Source organism: Scylla paramamosain, unplaced genomic scaffold, assembly GCF_035594125.1.
Source record: "Scylla paramamosain isolate STU-SP2022 unplaced genomic scaffold, ASM3559412v1 Contig6, whole genome shotgun sequence".
Taxonomy (NCBI): Eukaryota; Metazoa; Arthropoda; class Malacostraca; order Decapoda; family Portunidae; genus Scylla; species Scylla paramamosain.
The window spans coordinates 671,810-687,500 of record NW_026973671.1 but is presented as its reverse complement, the minus strand read 5'-3'; the positions used below and the strand labels follow the sequence as shown (position 1 = coordinate 687,500).

General features: G+C 46.5%; 1 protein-coding gene across 14 annotated transcripts in view; it reads right to left on the bottom strand.

Moving 5' to 3' along the window:
• Positions 1 to 11,072, bottom strand: part of LOC135096690 (uncharacterized) — a 12,671-nt gene extending 1,599 nt beyond the window's left edge. Inside the window, exons 1-7 of one of the 14 annotated variants that reach the window (XM_063998411.1) lie at positions 8,439 to 8,867; positions 7,958 to 8,286; positions 5,669 to 6,141; positions 4,585 to 5,361; positions 3,990 to 4,172; positions 634 to 750; positions 307 to 486 (exon numbers count right to left, since the gene is read on the bottom strand). In XM_063998411.1, coding sequence (XP_063854481.1) covers positions 307 to 486; positions 634 to 750; positions 3,990 to 4,172; positions 4,585 to 5,361; positions 5,669 to 5,671 — 1,260 coding nt within the window. In that variant the 5' untranslated portion in view covers positions 5,672 to 6,141; positions 7,958 to 8,286; positions 8,439 to 8,867. The other 13 variants (XM_063998408.1, XM_063998412.1, XM_063998410.1 and 10 more) reach the window with 13 other exon arrangements.
• Between the last annotated feature and the right edge of the window lie 4,619 nt (positions 11,073 to 15,691).

Here is a 15,691-nt window from a genome sequence, read left to right as displayed (position 1 = left end):
TGCTGTGACAGCCCCCACCGCCAGGGAGGAGGGAGGGACACTGCCTGGCGGAGGGGTAGGGCGGGGAGTGTGGGAGGGAGGGACAGTGCCTGGCGGAGGGGCAGGGCGAGGAGTGTGGGGAGGGTGTGGGCGTGCAGGGAAGGAGGGAGGGAGGGAGAGGCAGTGGCTGGCGGAGGGACAGGGTGTGGTGGACCAGGTGAGGGGGGGTAAGGGTGAGAACGGGTGCGTGAGTGTTGTGACGGGCAGTCCCCTTCCCTACAGCCACGTGGTGGTGGCACCAGGGCGGGGCGCGACGCCCTGACAAACCTGCAGGGTGGCGGTGAAGTTCGGCAGGGCCTGGGCCTGCAGGGAGTGGAGGTAAAGGCTGCCGTCTTCAAGGCTGATCCTTGCTTGCCGAGTCTGTCCCTCCACGTCGTGGACGGCGAAGACAAGGCCAGCCTCCACCAGGCCCCTGACACGCTGTGTTAGGCTGTGCAGGTCCTTGGCCTGCAGGGAGGAGGAGGCAGCAAGTCAGGCTGGCAGTTTGGGGAAGGGATACAAGCAGTACTCGTACATTTCAAAAGGCAGCAGCAGCAGTAGCAGCAGCAGACCTTTAGGCATTCAGCAGCCTGCTCAGTGTAAAGGGAGACTTACACGGGGTAATTCACGGCTGCTTTTAGCCGGGATCATGCAGCCAGAAGAAAAAAGCAGCCGGGATTTGCTGAATTGCCGGAGCAGCCGGGAAGCCGGTCTGTGGGTGTGATGGGCCGCCTTGACGCCATTTCCCCGGGTCAAATAAGAACAATTATCAATATAAAATTGAAAATAGTGGAATGTTGATGGCAAGTGTTTTAGTAATAATCACTGACTGTCTGCCAATATGTACAATAAATGGATTAAATATTTACATTCATTTACAAAAATTGTGGAAAACAGACGAGGAACATCATGTTTGTTTATGTGTTCAGTGAGGCAGCCAGCGCCCCAGCACGTGTGTACCACAGCACCACAGCACCACAGCACCACAGCCTGCCAGGCTATATACACCAGGCAGTGAGGCAGCCAGCGCCCCAGCACGTGTGTACTCGTACCACAGCACCACAGCACCACAGCACCACAGCCTGCCAGGCTATATACACCAGGCACTGAGGCAGCCAGCGCCCCAGCACGTGTGTACCACAGCACCACAGCACCACAGCACCACAGCCTGCCAGGCTATATACACCAGGCACTGAGGCAGCCAGCGCCCCAGCACGTGTGTACCACAGCACCACAGCACCACAGCACCACAGCCTGCCAGGCTATATACACCAGGCACTGAGGCAGCCAGCGCCCCAGCACGTGTGTACCACAGCACCACAGCACCACAGCCTGCCAGGCTATATACACCAGGCAGTGAGGCAGCCAGCGCCCCAGCACGTGTGTACCACAGCACCACAGCACCACAGCCTGCCAGGCTATATACACCAGGCACTGAGGCAGCCAGCGCCCCAGCACGTGTGTACCACAGCACCACAGCACCACAGCCTGCCAGGCTATATACACCAGGCAGTGAGGCAGCCAGCGCCCCAGCACGTGTGTACCACAGCACCACAGCACCACAGCCTGCCAGGCTATATACACCAGTAATAAGTCCACACTCATTTCTTCCTTTGCTTTCTCTTCAAGCACAGCAAAACTACAGCCATAGCAACCAGCTCGTCGGAGGACGACTCCATCTTGATTGTTTGCGTCGTGATGCAGCGGACCAGCGGGACCAGCGGCTGCTCTCCATCATCACCAGAATCTCATGCACTTTATATTTCTGCCCGGAACCATGCCAAGTCTGTTCTCCAACTAGCCAAAAACTCCTTCATTAACAGAAAATGTCAAAACCTTTCAAGATCTAACTCCCCTCGTGATTTCTGGCATCTAGCCAAAAATACCTCCAATAACTTTGCTTCTTCTTCTTTCCCTCCTCTATTTCAACCAGATGGCACCACTGCTATCACATCTATTTCTAAAGCTGAACTCTTTGCTCAAACCTTTGCTAAAAACTCTACCTTGGACGATTCTGGGCTTGTTCCTCCCTCTCCTCCACCCTCTGACTATTAAATATTTTCATGCCACCTATTAAAATTCTTCGCAATGATGTTTTCCATGCCCTCGCTGGCCTAAACCCTCGGAAGGCTTATGGACCTGATGGGGTCCCTCCTATTGTTCTCCGAAACTGTGCCTCCGTGCTTGCACCTTGCCTCGTCAAACTCTTTCAGCTCTGTCTGTCAACATCTACCTTTCCTTCTTGGAAGTTTGCCTACATTCAACCTGTTCCTAAAAAGGGTGACCGTTCTAATCCCTCAAACTACCGTCTTATTGCTTTAATTTCCTGCCTATCTAAAGTTTTTGAATCTATCCTCAACAGGAAGATTCTTAAACATCTATCACTTCACAACCTTCTATCTGATCGCCAGTATGGGTTCCGTCAAGGCCGCTCTACTGGTGATCTTCTGGCTTTCCTTACTGAGTCTTGGTCATCCTCTTTTAGAGATTTTGGTGAAACTTTTGCTGTTGCCTTGGACATATCAAAAGCTTTTGATAGAGTCTGGCACAAAGCTTTAATTTCCAAACTACCCTCCTACGGTTTCTATCCTTCTCTCTGTAACTTCATCTCAAGTTTCCTTTCTGACCGTTCTATTGCTGCTGTGGTAGACGGTCACTGTTCTTCTCCTAAATCTATTAACAGTGGTGTTCCTCAGGGTTCTGTCCTGTCACCCACTCTCTTCTTATTATTCATTAATGATCTTCTAAACCAAACTTCTTGTCCTATCCACTCCTACGCTGATGATACCACCCTGCACTTTTCCACGTCTTTTCATAGACGTCCAATCCTTCAGGAGGTAAACATGTCACGGAGGGAAGCCACAGAACGCCTGACTTCTGATCTTTCTAAAATTTCTGATTGGGGCAGAGCAAACTTGGTATTGTTCAATGCCTCAAAAACTCAATTCCTCCATCTATCAACTCGACACAACCTTCCAGACAATTATCCCCTCTTCTTCAATGACACTCAACTGTCCCCCTCTTCTACACTGAACATCCTCGGTCTGTCCTTTACTTATAATCTGAACTGGAAACTTCACATCTCATCTCTAGCTAAAACAGCTTCTATGAAGTTAGGTGTTCTGGGACGTCTCCGCCAGTTTTTCTCACCCTCCAGCTGCTAACTCTGTACAAGGACCTTATCCGTCCATGTATGTAGTATGCTTCACATGTCTGGGGGGCTTCCACTCATACTGCTCTTCTAGACAGGGTGAAATCAAAAGCTTTTCGTCTCATCAACTCCTCTCCTCTAACTGACTGTCTTCAGCCTCTCTCTCACCGCCGCAATGTTGCATATCTAGCTGTCTTCTACCGCTATTTTCATGCTAACTGCTCTTCTGATCTTGCTAACTGCATGCCTCCCCTCCTTCCGCGGCCTCGCTGCACAAGACTTTCTCCTTTCTCTCACCCCTATTCTGTCCACCTCTCTAACGCAAGAGTTAACCAGTATTCTCAATCATTCATCCCTTTCTCTGGTAAACTCTGGAACTCCCTGCCTGCTTCTGTATTTCCACCTTCCTATGACTTGAATTCCTTCAAGAGGGAGGTTTCAAGACACTTATCAATTTTTGACCACTGCTTTGATCCTTTTATGGGACTGCCATTTCAGTAGGCATTTTTTTTTTTTTTTTTAGATTTTTGTTGCCCTTGGCCAGTGTCCTTCTTACATAAAAAAAAAAAAAATGTGAAGGCTTTCGACTGACCAGCCGGCTGGAAAAACAGCCCCTGCAAACCCACCTTAGCACACCACCCCACACTGGCAGGAGAGAGAGAGAGAGAGAGAGAGAGAGAGAGAGAGAGAGAGAGAGAGAGAGAGAGAGAGAGAAAGGCTGCGGAAAGAGAGAGCAACAAGGAGAGAGAAAGAGCCATGAGCCGCGCACCAAGAGCAGCGCTGACAGGCAGCAGTGACACTCGTGACCTGACACACTCACCGTCAGGGGCGGCGCCAGCAGGGCCTGCAGCCTATCCGCGATGGAGGAGGCCTCGGGCCAGGCTGCTGGGAGGCTGGAGTCCCCCGAGGCTGCAGTAGCAGTGCCCGCTGCCTCCAGGGCTGCCTGTGTGGCAGCGGCGGCAGCGGTGGCGGCCTGCAGGGCTGCGCGCGATGCCTCTGCCACCTGAAACACAGCACGGCAGTGAGGCTGTGTGTGTGTGTGTGTGTGTGTGTGTGTGTGTGTGTGTGTGTGTGTGTGTGTGTGTGTGTGTGTGTGTGTGTGTGTGTGTGTGTGGCACCGTGCAAACGGAGGGACGTGTGGTGAAGGCCTGGCCTGTGGTAAATAAGTTAGGCAGGAGTGTTGATAATGGTGGTTTGAGGTAAGTGTTTGTAATTAGTTTAATACTGTGTACCACTGTGTAACTCAACAAGTGACTGATGAAGTGTTGACGCGCTACTTGGAGTTTAATGTTTTAACATTGTTGTGAAGTAAAGCACATGTTTGGGACTACAAACATTGTATTGTAACTATATGAATGTTGTATGCACAGCTTGAGGTGTGCTCAGTAAACTCACTCACTCAATCACTCACTGACCGTTGCCAGAAGAGTGACCTGCAAGCACAACAAGTGTGAGGCCACACCCACCCTGGTGACGAAGGTGACGGCGTGGACATCGGGAAACACTCCCAGGCACTCCCCTGTTCTCTGACTGTCCTCCTCCACCAGAAGGTCTGTGTCCTCAATGACCTCGTAAGCTTCCTGCCGTGTTGCGGCCGTGCGCAGCGACTGTAGCGCGGCGTGCAGCTGCTGCTCCTTCTGCCGCACCTCCTCCTGCCTGCCCTCCACCCGGGACTCCTCGCGGTGCACCGCTTCCCGGGCACTCTTGCTCTGGTCCACCAGCGTCTGCAGCTCGTCTTGCAGCCGCTGCTGGCGACTGCTCCAGCCACCGAGGGTTGTCAGGTACTCGGCCAGCTGGCTCTGCTCCTCCTGGCAGGAGCGGATGGCAGCCAGGACATTCGCTTCCTGCTCCTGCAGCAGGGACTGTGCCCTCTTGCTGAGTCCCGTTGTCGCCTTTGGTGCAGGCCGTGTCACTGGTGGGGCTGTCTGCTTCCCTGGCTCGGCTGGCAGAGAGGCCAGTCCTGCACCCCTCAGCCTCCTCACCAGTCCCTCAACAGCATAGGCGATGGGGAACTGGCCCGCCTCGGGCACGGCGTGACTCGCCCGGCAGGTGGGGCACGTGACGGCACCCTGCTGCTTCAGTCCGTCAATGCACGGCGAGCACACTGTATGGCCACAGGGCAGGTTGTGTGGCCGCCTGAGGGTGTCGTCAAAGGTGGTGAGGCACACTGGACACTCCTCCACGTTGTCGTCCTGCAACAAAGAGGCGGCGTGAGGGACTCACTGCACACAGCCCGGCACGCTCCCCACACCAAACACCTCATGCTGCTGCTGCTGCTGCTGCTGCTTTCAATCTTTCCTCCACCATTAACCCCTCACCTTCATGTTTTCCCCCTCATTCACAACCACTCATTTAATATATATATATATATATATATATATATATATATATATATATATATATATATATATATATATATATATATATATATATATATATATATATATATATATATATATATATATATATAATTTCAGTACTGTTGAGGACAACACTCACCATGGCTCAAGCTGTCTGCTTCTGTGTTGCTGGCCTTGCTTCAGGCTGCCTGCCTCTGTGTTGCTGGCCTTGCTTCAGGCTGCCTGCCTCTGTGTTGCTGGCCTTGCTTCAGGCTGCCTGCCTCTGTGTTGCTGCCCTTGCTTCAGGCTGCCTGCCTCTGTGTTGCTGGCCTTCCTTCAGGCTGCCTGCCTCTGTGTTGCTGGCCTTCCTTCAGGCTGCCTGCCTCTGTGTTGCTGGCCTTGCTTCAGGCTGCCTGCCTCTGTGTTGCTGCCCTTGCTTCAGGCTGCCTGCCTCTGTGTTGCTGGCCTTCCTTCAGGCTGCCTGCCTCTGTGTTGCTGGCCTTGCTTCAGGCTGCCTGCCTCTGTGTTGCTGGCCTTCCTTCAGGCTGCCTGCCTCTGTGTTGCTGGCCTTCCTTCAGGCTGCCTGCCTCTGTGTTGGTGCCACAATGCGCGTCACACTCCGCCTCCTTGCTCCTGATTGGATGGAGATGCAATTCACCAGTTAGTCAAGAAATAAGCTCACTTAAAGTTATAGTAAAATGAACCAAAGTAATGGCAAATAAACCTTATTGCAATGGAAGCCGTGTGGGGACAATAGGTCGCTGTAAGGCACACATGCTTGCAGGCACCTTGTTGTTGTGCGAGCGTATCAAGCAAAGGGTGGTGATGCCGACGTGTGCTTCATGTGGCTCACTCACGGGGAGGGAAGCATTAATGAAGAACTAAAGGAATTAATATTGAGAAATTATGATGCGGTGAGAGGGGCAGCATGGGCGGATGAGGAGCAACTTCAACACCTATGTTTCTCCGCGTCACCAGCGCCGCCAGGTGATGTCGCCAGAGGTACTACGTGCTCACGCCACCGCCAACAGTCCACAGGTGAGTTAAGACAAGAGTGATAAGATTACTACTCGTATCACACCTGTGGCGGCGGGGAGTTGAGGAGGTGGCCACTGGAAGAATCGCAGTATCTGGCAGTATCTGGTAACTTCCATCGCCTCTCATGTCGGGGAAAAGCTGCCACACTGATACCCGAAGCAACTCCCGCCTTGTCTGGCAGCTGACTTTCATGTCACTGCTGAACTGACCGACCATCAACGTGAACAACACAAACATTACTTTTATTCCGCTTTATAGAAGTATTCTTTCCTTAACATTTGAATAACAATTACCTCTCAGATCTGTGATGGGACAAATGCTCCTCACCGAGGTGTGGTCCTCTTATTGATGAGATACTGTCCTGTCTGTTGTGAGTGATGCAACACATATCACTGTCACTGGCGCCGCCAGTGACAGTGATATGTGTTGCATCCACGTTGTAATGTCGTGTTTCTATGTTGCACGGTGTTGGTGCGTCCCTAATCTATAAGACTGGCTTTTGTGGGTTCAAGGGAACGCTTTAAGTTTCTATAATTTTTACCTAATTTGTGTCATTTACATATATTTACACTCAGACGATCATATACGACTTCCGACAACAACGAAAATCTACGAAAATAGTTTCATCTCTCTTCAGATAAATACCATTAAATATCTGGAACACTTCACATTACACTTCCGATTCAAATCATTTCACATATTTAACACTCACTGATAAATCACATCCTACACAAACCTCGCACCTAATATTCAATGAGAAACACATCCCACACCTACCCAATCCCTCTCTGTCGATATATAACACCAACATTTTACTGTGACTGCATTGCAACTGTCTGGCACCTTATGCCCATCCTGACCCTCTCTGGTCTGACAGCTCTGTCTAGCTTGTCTCTCTGTCTGCTTCTGTCTATTCCCGTCTCCTACACCTTGTAATATACACGTGATGTTATAGCAACCTTTTGCCCCAACAAGGCTTCCGTTGTTATAACATTTATTTTCCAATATTTCGATCATTTAGTTCATTTTCCTGTAACTTTCAATAAGGTTAATTTTCGAGTAAGTATATTTATTTCCTCATACTTTGATCATACAGTTCATTTTCCTATACTTTCCGCAAGGTCCACTTTCAAGTAACTCTATTTATCTTCCCATACTTCGATCATACAGTTTATTTTCCCTTAACTTTCACTAAGGTTCATTCTCGAGTAGCTTTGGTAATCGCATCTTCTTCTAATCAAGAACAAGGAGGCGGCGGTTCCTATGGTGTGCTGCCTGTCCGTGTTGTCCACATCATCTGCTTCCGGTGTCCTCTGCTTCCCTCGTATACTAATTCAGTGATGGTCACCTGAGTACCTCTTCTTGTAATCTTGTGCTAATCTCCGGCTTTGTTAGTGTTGTGATGACTCACCGGATTTTGTTGTTCTCCTCGGTGGCCACGTCTCGTCTCTTCTTGCTACCTGTTGTCGTGTTTATCATCTTCTTCCCTCATTTATTCTTCCTACTTTTTATTTCCTTCTTCATTTCTTCATTCTTGTTTAATTCTTCTTTCACCTTACGTGTTTCATTTTGTCTTGTTTCCAGGGTTAAAACAGTAAATATGAGCAATGAGTCCCTAAAAGACTTTTTGAACGACAGCCACGATGATGAACGCTTCCTGCAGCACTCTGGACGTGTCGCTCGCTCTTACCTCAGTGACGACTCTCGCCTCACTCTCGCCTCGTCAGCAGATATCTAGGTCTGCGATGCACAAAACAAGGAAATGACGCTTGGTGAGTCTAACCTGAACAAAATTTCCCTAGTGTTTTTAGATGCTGTGTAGGAAATACATGATTTACCAACGCCAAAATGTTGTCTCTGTTTGAGCATAAGTGTGACAGGGATATATTTACCTACATGAGGCCTGACAGGCCGTGACTGAGGGGAGGGCTGAGAGTAGTAAATCGTTCAGCCTGTTAAAGACTGCTATGTCATCTCCTGAATTGCCCTCCCTTAAAGACCCTGGCCAAGACCAGCCAAGGCACAGTCGCTGAGTGGTGGCGGAAGGCGCTGGCCAGTCGCCGCTCAGCATCACGGAGGTCAACCACCACCAACACCACAACCACCTCGTTTTCCACTTCCTCCTCTTCTTCCTCCTGCAAGTGTCGTGTTATCCTTTTGTTTATTTACAGTGAAGCCAAGGCTATGACCACATTTTCCGAGTAACCTCTTCACTCACTTCTACTGAAGGTTGCAGGACAGCTGATAAGGGCGTCCTCCCACAGCCTGATAACAGCTATCATGCTATAGATAACGCTGGCAGGCCTTGAGTCAGGCGGCCAGCAGAAGCAGCAGCAACAGCAACAGTAGTAGTAGTAGTAGTAGTAGTAGTAGTAGTAGTAGTAGTAGTAGTAGTTGTTGTTGCTGTTGTTGTAGCAGTAGTGTAACCGGTAATAATTTCTTTAGTTTCTGTTTCTGTTTCCGCTAATGTGTTCCGTTTTCTATAACTTGTTTTTATCTCTACAGGCTTATGTTGCACTTTCTCAGATAAACTTGTGTGCCCCATTGTGCTTTTTCTGTCACTCCTGTCACTACATCTGGTAACTTTGCTGTTGTTCTTCATTAGTCATACCTGGTGCAATGCAAAGTTGGGCTGTCTATCCTGTATATGGATGAGTGTGAGGAAATACTGAACTGCCTTTAAGGCACAGGGAAGTGGATAGTTGTATCAACATAAAAATTTTATTGTAAGTAAATCTTAATATTGATATGTTTATGCCACAGTTTCAGCTCGTATCTGTGAAAAGAAAAAAAGAAAAAAGAAAAACCCTAGAAATAACATGTCATCATCTTAATGAAATAGGCTCGAACAGTTTAAGAGATAATATAATTTTAAAACTAGGAATTTATAGCCTATTAAATTGTCTATATCATTTACTATCCACTTTTTAAAATTTTTGCATATGTAACCCTTTTAACCCACAGTGAATATGCGGTCAGTTTTTTTTTCAGTTGCAAGGTAATAAAATTAATAAATTTAAAAAAAGTAATAAAAAATACTAACTTACGTTTATAAAGCAATTCAAGCCAAAGAAAACAAGATAAAAATTAAGAAAATCGGATGATAAATAGAAAAGTAGATAGAAATTAAAGCACAGTGAGTGGCAAACACGTTTCGAGAAAAACGCCCCTGAAGACGCGTCAGAACCCGCCTGCAGCGTACGCGAGATCTTTCTGGAGTTTCTTGTTTCTCATCCTCAATCTTGGTTTCACATTCATCTTGGCATCTTGATTCTTCAAGTATTTGCTCATCAATGTGGTGTGTTCTACTCCAAGAAGTGAATCCAGGCAACTGGGCGGGGGTTGGCATGCGGTGACGCCTGCGAACTCGACCCCGCTACAACCACATCTTCTTCTATAGAGGGTGGTGTTGTCTCTCTTCTTTTTTTTTTTTCTTCTTGAGCCTTCTCTAGCCCTTACCTTCGCTGCTCCACGAATCTCTTCCTCTTTCGCATTTTGCAAAAGCAACAAAATGCTGATGAAAGACGGATGACGCGATGACACATACTTTCTCAATAATAGCCGGGAGCAGCACTGAGGTTGGAAAGGGAAGACGCTCTGTCCCAGAGGAACCACTGATGTGTTACCATATGAGTGAGCAAGTAATTTTCATATGTTTGATTTTTCATGGATTTCTCTCGAATTTTTTCCAAAAAATACCACTGCCTGCGGTCTGAGAGTAAATTAACCTTTTACGGGTGAATGGGCGTGTAAACACTTATAATTGAGATATTCAAATGAAATTAACACAGTGTTGCCATATGACTGAGCTAGTGGTTGGTATATTTTTCATTTTTCATGATTTTTCGAGATTTTCCATGTTATTTCGTTGCCCCGCGCCTTAACTCGTAGTAAGGTGTTAATCACGTCACATGACGTGCTCCTGTTGGGTACGTCCACAGGTTTCTCGCGTCACATGACGTTTTTCACGTTTTGCACTTGCTTGCTCTGTGTGGGCAATAACTATTCCTGTGGGAGTGTCTGGCATATCACTCGAGCTTTACTTTTCCCAGCAAACACTAATTCTTCATCACTTACTTCCTCGCTTTCAGCATCGCCTTCTCCACTATACACATAACCTTTATCTTTATTGCTATCATCTAGAGCAATGGTTCTCAAACTTTTTTCATGAGCGACCCTATTTGGGCATTTCATTCCTTCGCGACCCATGATTGGTTCATATGTGATGAAGTTGTAGAATAAACCAATAAGAACGAAATATTATTATTATTATCAGTTAGTAAATATAGTAAGTAGCATATGAAGCAAGATATTATATAATTTTACACACACACACACACACACACACACACACACACACACACACTACTCACACAAATGACTGCAAACGGCACAACCTCCCTCGCCTGCGGTCGATGGAAAACGGACACCGCGCACACGAGCCTGCATGGGCCCACTGCCAGTCCAACATACGCGTTTGATACAGGAGTCATTCCTGTCAGAGACACCATTACGTGGGGCCCAGGAGGAGGGAGATGGGGGGAAGATGAACATACATAACAAAAGTAATTTGTGGTTAAAGAAGAATAATTCAATTAAGTAACTGAAATACACTGAAACACTGAAAGCATGATAATGTTCCTGTGTCCCTGCGACCCATCAAAATTGATCTCGCGACCCAACTTTGGGTCGCGACCCATAGTTTGAGAACTACTGATCTAGAGGGTCATCACTATCAGAGCTACCAGAATAATCAACAAATCTTCCATCATCCCCCCTGATATTTGAAAACGTCACGTGATATGACAAACCTGTCGGCGTACCCGGCAGGAACACATAAGAAAATAATCATTATGTGCTAAAAATGTTGCTGGAAAAATAAGAGTGGAAAGTGCATCAACAACGGGGAGTACATCTGGCAACGGCCCGGGAATTTCCGACGTGACTCACCGGCGTTGGGATTTAAAAATGGTGAACTGCGCATTTCAAATGTCTTCATTGTTTTACAGAGATGGTTCTGAATTGTTTGGGGTAGGAAAAAAAAATTGTATTATGTAAAATAATGAAACACGTTACGGGTCGTATTAAACGCTTCCTCGTCCCCTCTCGACTGTTTTCAGGAAGCTCTACTGACAACGCAGTGGTTTTCAAGGACGTTCTAATAATTGTGATAATTTTTAACAAGCAATTCCGTATAATCAGTGAGGAAAACACTTATTGGAATGCGAGGGTTCAGCTCTGTGCCATTTGAAAACTGTGTGTGTGAGAGAAGGAAGGGTTTGGTACAAGCCGAATTTCTTGATTAGAGGAACAAATGCATGGCACGCCTTAACGTTCCTCTCTTGAGACAAAAAAAAAAAAAAAAGTGAGTAAATAAATAAATAAATAAGATAAATAAATATAAATAAATAAATAAATAAAGGGGAAATGTAGAGTTAGGGTGAGAGGTCTTGAGTTCCAGACCTCCAGCGTGATCGTAATTGGGTGAATGTACTTGTGAGAGACGGAGATAAATAAACAAATAAATAAATAAATAAATAAATAAAATAAAGATAAAAATCGCGATTGTTGTAGAAAAGAAGCAAGAAGGGAAGAGTTTTGGTTTGTGTGAGCAGGAGGGGTTAGCTGTGGTGAGTGTGAAGGCAGCTGTAACAAACATGAGGCATTTGTCAACAGAATTAGAATGGTAAGTGTATTGTGGAAGTGTTCAGTGTATGCGTGTATGTAGCCCACGTGTATGACTTTGTTGTATTGTTTGGTGAGCACTGTGGAGTGTTTGGCTTCCCCCGTCCAGTGCAACATCTTGAAAGGGTAAATTATTCATCGTATTCCGTGACTGTGAGTCAGCGGTTCATCAGCGTGTTGCCACAGGCGGGGTGAAGTGGTGGCGTGGTAGCGGGGCGGGGCGGGGCGGGTGGCGGAGCCTAGTGGAGCGAGGGTGGAGGTGATGGGCGAGATGTGATATTCTGCTGTACTACTGAACTTAGCGAGAAATGGTGACATACACTTACGAGTGTTATATAAGCAAATGCATGTTTTCACTATTCAAACATAAGTACACATCTCTCTCTCTCTCTCTCTCTCTCTCTCTCTCTCTCTCTCTCTCTCTCTCTCTCTCTCTCTCTCTCTCTAACACGGCATATTTTTTTTTAGTTTTGTGTTTATGATGAGTATTCTATATGTAATAGTATTTTTAATCATAATTTCTCGTAAATCTCATAACGAGCAATTTTAAAACAGATTGTGAGCAGGATTATGGCGCACACTTGGTAAGTGGCAGCCCTTCACTCAGTTAACACGGCTTAAGGAGGTGTATTGATGCTTTATGCACCAAAAAATTTGTCTGGCTGTTTTCTTTCCATGTTGCACAAGTAGCACAGTCCCACTCTGAGCTGATGTAAGGCATGTACCGGTGAGTTTCCGTCTTGTTAAGTAAAGGACTAGGTTAGTACGTAGTGTTTGCCTCTTTAGTGCTTCATAGAAAAGTGCCACTCAGCCACAACTCTTTTGTAAGTCTTTGTAGTACACCACTGCACATAACTTATGTTACTTCCCTGTAGATTTTATTTGTATTTTATTCCAGCATGCTCAAGCCCACGGGTGATTTCTTTCATTGATATGCAGGCCTCACGTACACTTCATTCTTTGTCAGTGTCGTACTGTATTCGCGGTGATCAGTGAACTGCTGGCTGATGCAGATCTAGTCTTCTCTTGGGGACTTATTGTCTGCATGCTGACAGGTTAGATCAGCAGAGGAGTCGACACTGCACAGCTCGGCGCTCTTCCCCTGTGCCTGAGCAACACTGCGCTGACACGTCTGTCCGATGCAGGGAGGAGACAGCAAGCGAGAGGCGAGGCTTGGCGCAGTTTGGATATGTTAAACAGTTAGTGTTCTTAATTTAGAGTAAATACACTTGAGAAAAGTAATATACGTGGGGAAAAGGTTTTCAGTTCAGATTTCCCATGAGATGGAAGTAAAAGGCATGTAGAAAGGTTTGGGTAAGCAATTACAGATTCAATTATGGTAAAATGTTTGCGGGAAAGGAAACTTTCTACATGTGAAGTGTCTTGTTGGGGCAATGGAAGTAAGTGAAAGGAAGAGAAGGCTTTGCTGAGCCTAGCCATGTCTGAGTATTACTGTACGTGATTAGGATAGAGTTGTGAGAATTATTTTTTTTTATTTCCACTCATATTTCAATAGTTTTAGAAATAATACCTTCACATTATAGTATGTGACATGGAGGGTGTATTTCACCTGTTAATTTTGAGGGTAATTTTTTATAGTGTGTGCCCTTTACTTTCCGTTTTCTTTCACGGTTAAGGCTGTCTGTCGTTCTCTCTAATGATAGACTATGGTATCTCGCCTCGGATCGATTCACCTCGCAAACTTTGCACATTTTCATTCTTATCTCTGTTATATTTGTGTACTTTGTAATTGCTAAACTGGGTGTATACCTTGAAGGGACACTGCTACTGTGTCATGCGTATAATCACGTTGAAGAAAGTAGCCTATCATGTTTACGGATTCAGGTATTTTTCCTCTCAAAGTTCACCAGATTGAAACATTTAATATGTGAAAGGAGTGGTTGCAACCCCCTTAGAGGGCTGGGGATCCACCTACCATAGCTCCACAACGCAGGGTTACCAAGCAGCCCTTCGCATGAGGCCCCAGAATGCCAGAAACAGCCCTTGTTATGCGAGGAAAAAATACTGAGTGACTTGTGATGTCAGAGTAAAAAATGAATAATGGAGAGGAAAGGAAATATTTTGATCAGCACGTAACAAATGAAATATCTTAACACAGTACAGTTGATAATGAAACACTGGGTCACTGCATGCGAAGCACCACAGAGAGCACCGTTTCTCACATCTTGATCAAGCACCAAATAAACACATGAAACACGAGATGTGAAGACGATAGTAATTGCTAGGACGATTCTAAGTATTACTCATGACCATGATGAGGTACAAAGCAACCAGCCACCCGCCTGCCTTCATGGCTCCACTATCTGAGAGTGCAACACCTCGGCACACGAGCCTCCTGCTGTCTCCCACTGTCTGCCTGCTGTGTGCCTGCGCTTCGCCTTACCTTCGGTGCGCTACACATATCTACGTACACATATCTACGTTCATAAGGTCAATATCTTGCTTCAGAAATTCAGGATACTCACTCCTACAAAATGGTGTCCCTCAGGTCCTCTGCGTCACTAACCACCGAGGCACTGAGGGAAGCAGCGCCACTCACGCAGTCATCACTCTTAACCTTGGCACCAGACTGAGTGTTGTGTTGGGCCAACACTCAAGAGGATGGCCTCGGCTCCGAGTGTGCTGTCGTTAACCTCAACAGCTCAATGAGGGCTGTCTTAGGAGGCCAGACTGCTTGGTCTTGTGGAGGGCGGTGACGCGGCTGGTGTCAGTACTGCAAGAAATGTCATTTAAAACCCTATAACTTCCACTACAACCTCCTGTCAGTGATGCAGATATCTTGTTAATTTGTCACTGGAACCACAACAACACCATTAAAAACCCCTATAACTTCCACTACAACATACTGAAATAGTGTTTATCCTGTCAGTAATGCAGAAATCTGTCACTAGAACCTTAAAAAACATTCCTACCCCTCTCTCTCTCTCTCTCTCTCTCTCTCTCTCTCTCTCTCTCTCTCTCTCTCTCTCTCTCTCTCTCTCTCTCTCTCTCTCTCTCGCACACATCCCCCTCTTCGTCTTTTAATGTCCCTAAGTGTTTTTATCTTTAATTCTCTTCATTTCTCTCTTTTTCTCATCTATTTTTATCACCTACCCACTCGCCTCTCACTCTCTCACTCTCTCACACTACCCCTCTCACTCTCAATGTCCCTTCGTTTTCCTATCTTTAATTCTCTTCATTTCTCTCTTTCTTCTCATCTCTTTCTGCCACCTACCTATTCCTCTCTCTCTCTCTCTCTCTCTCTCTCTCTGCAGCCAAGACAAACAAGGAAGGAGAACAAGAAGCCTGCAAACCAATTCAGAAGATGGATTGAAAAAAATGCAAGAATGGTAAGTAGCAGTAGTAGTAGTAGTAGTAATAGGTATTGGGCATGGCAGTGTGTGTGTGTGTGTGTGTGTGTGTGTGTGTGTGTGTGTGTGACTCACAACACGCAACGAGC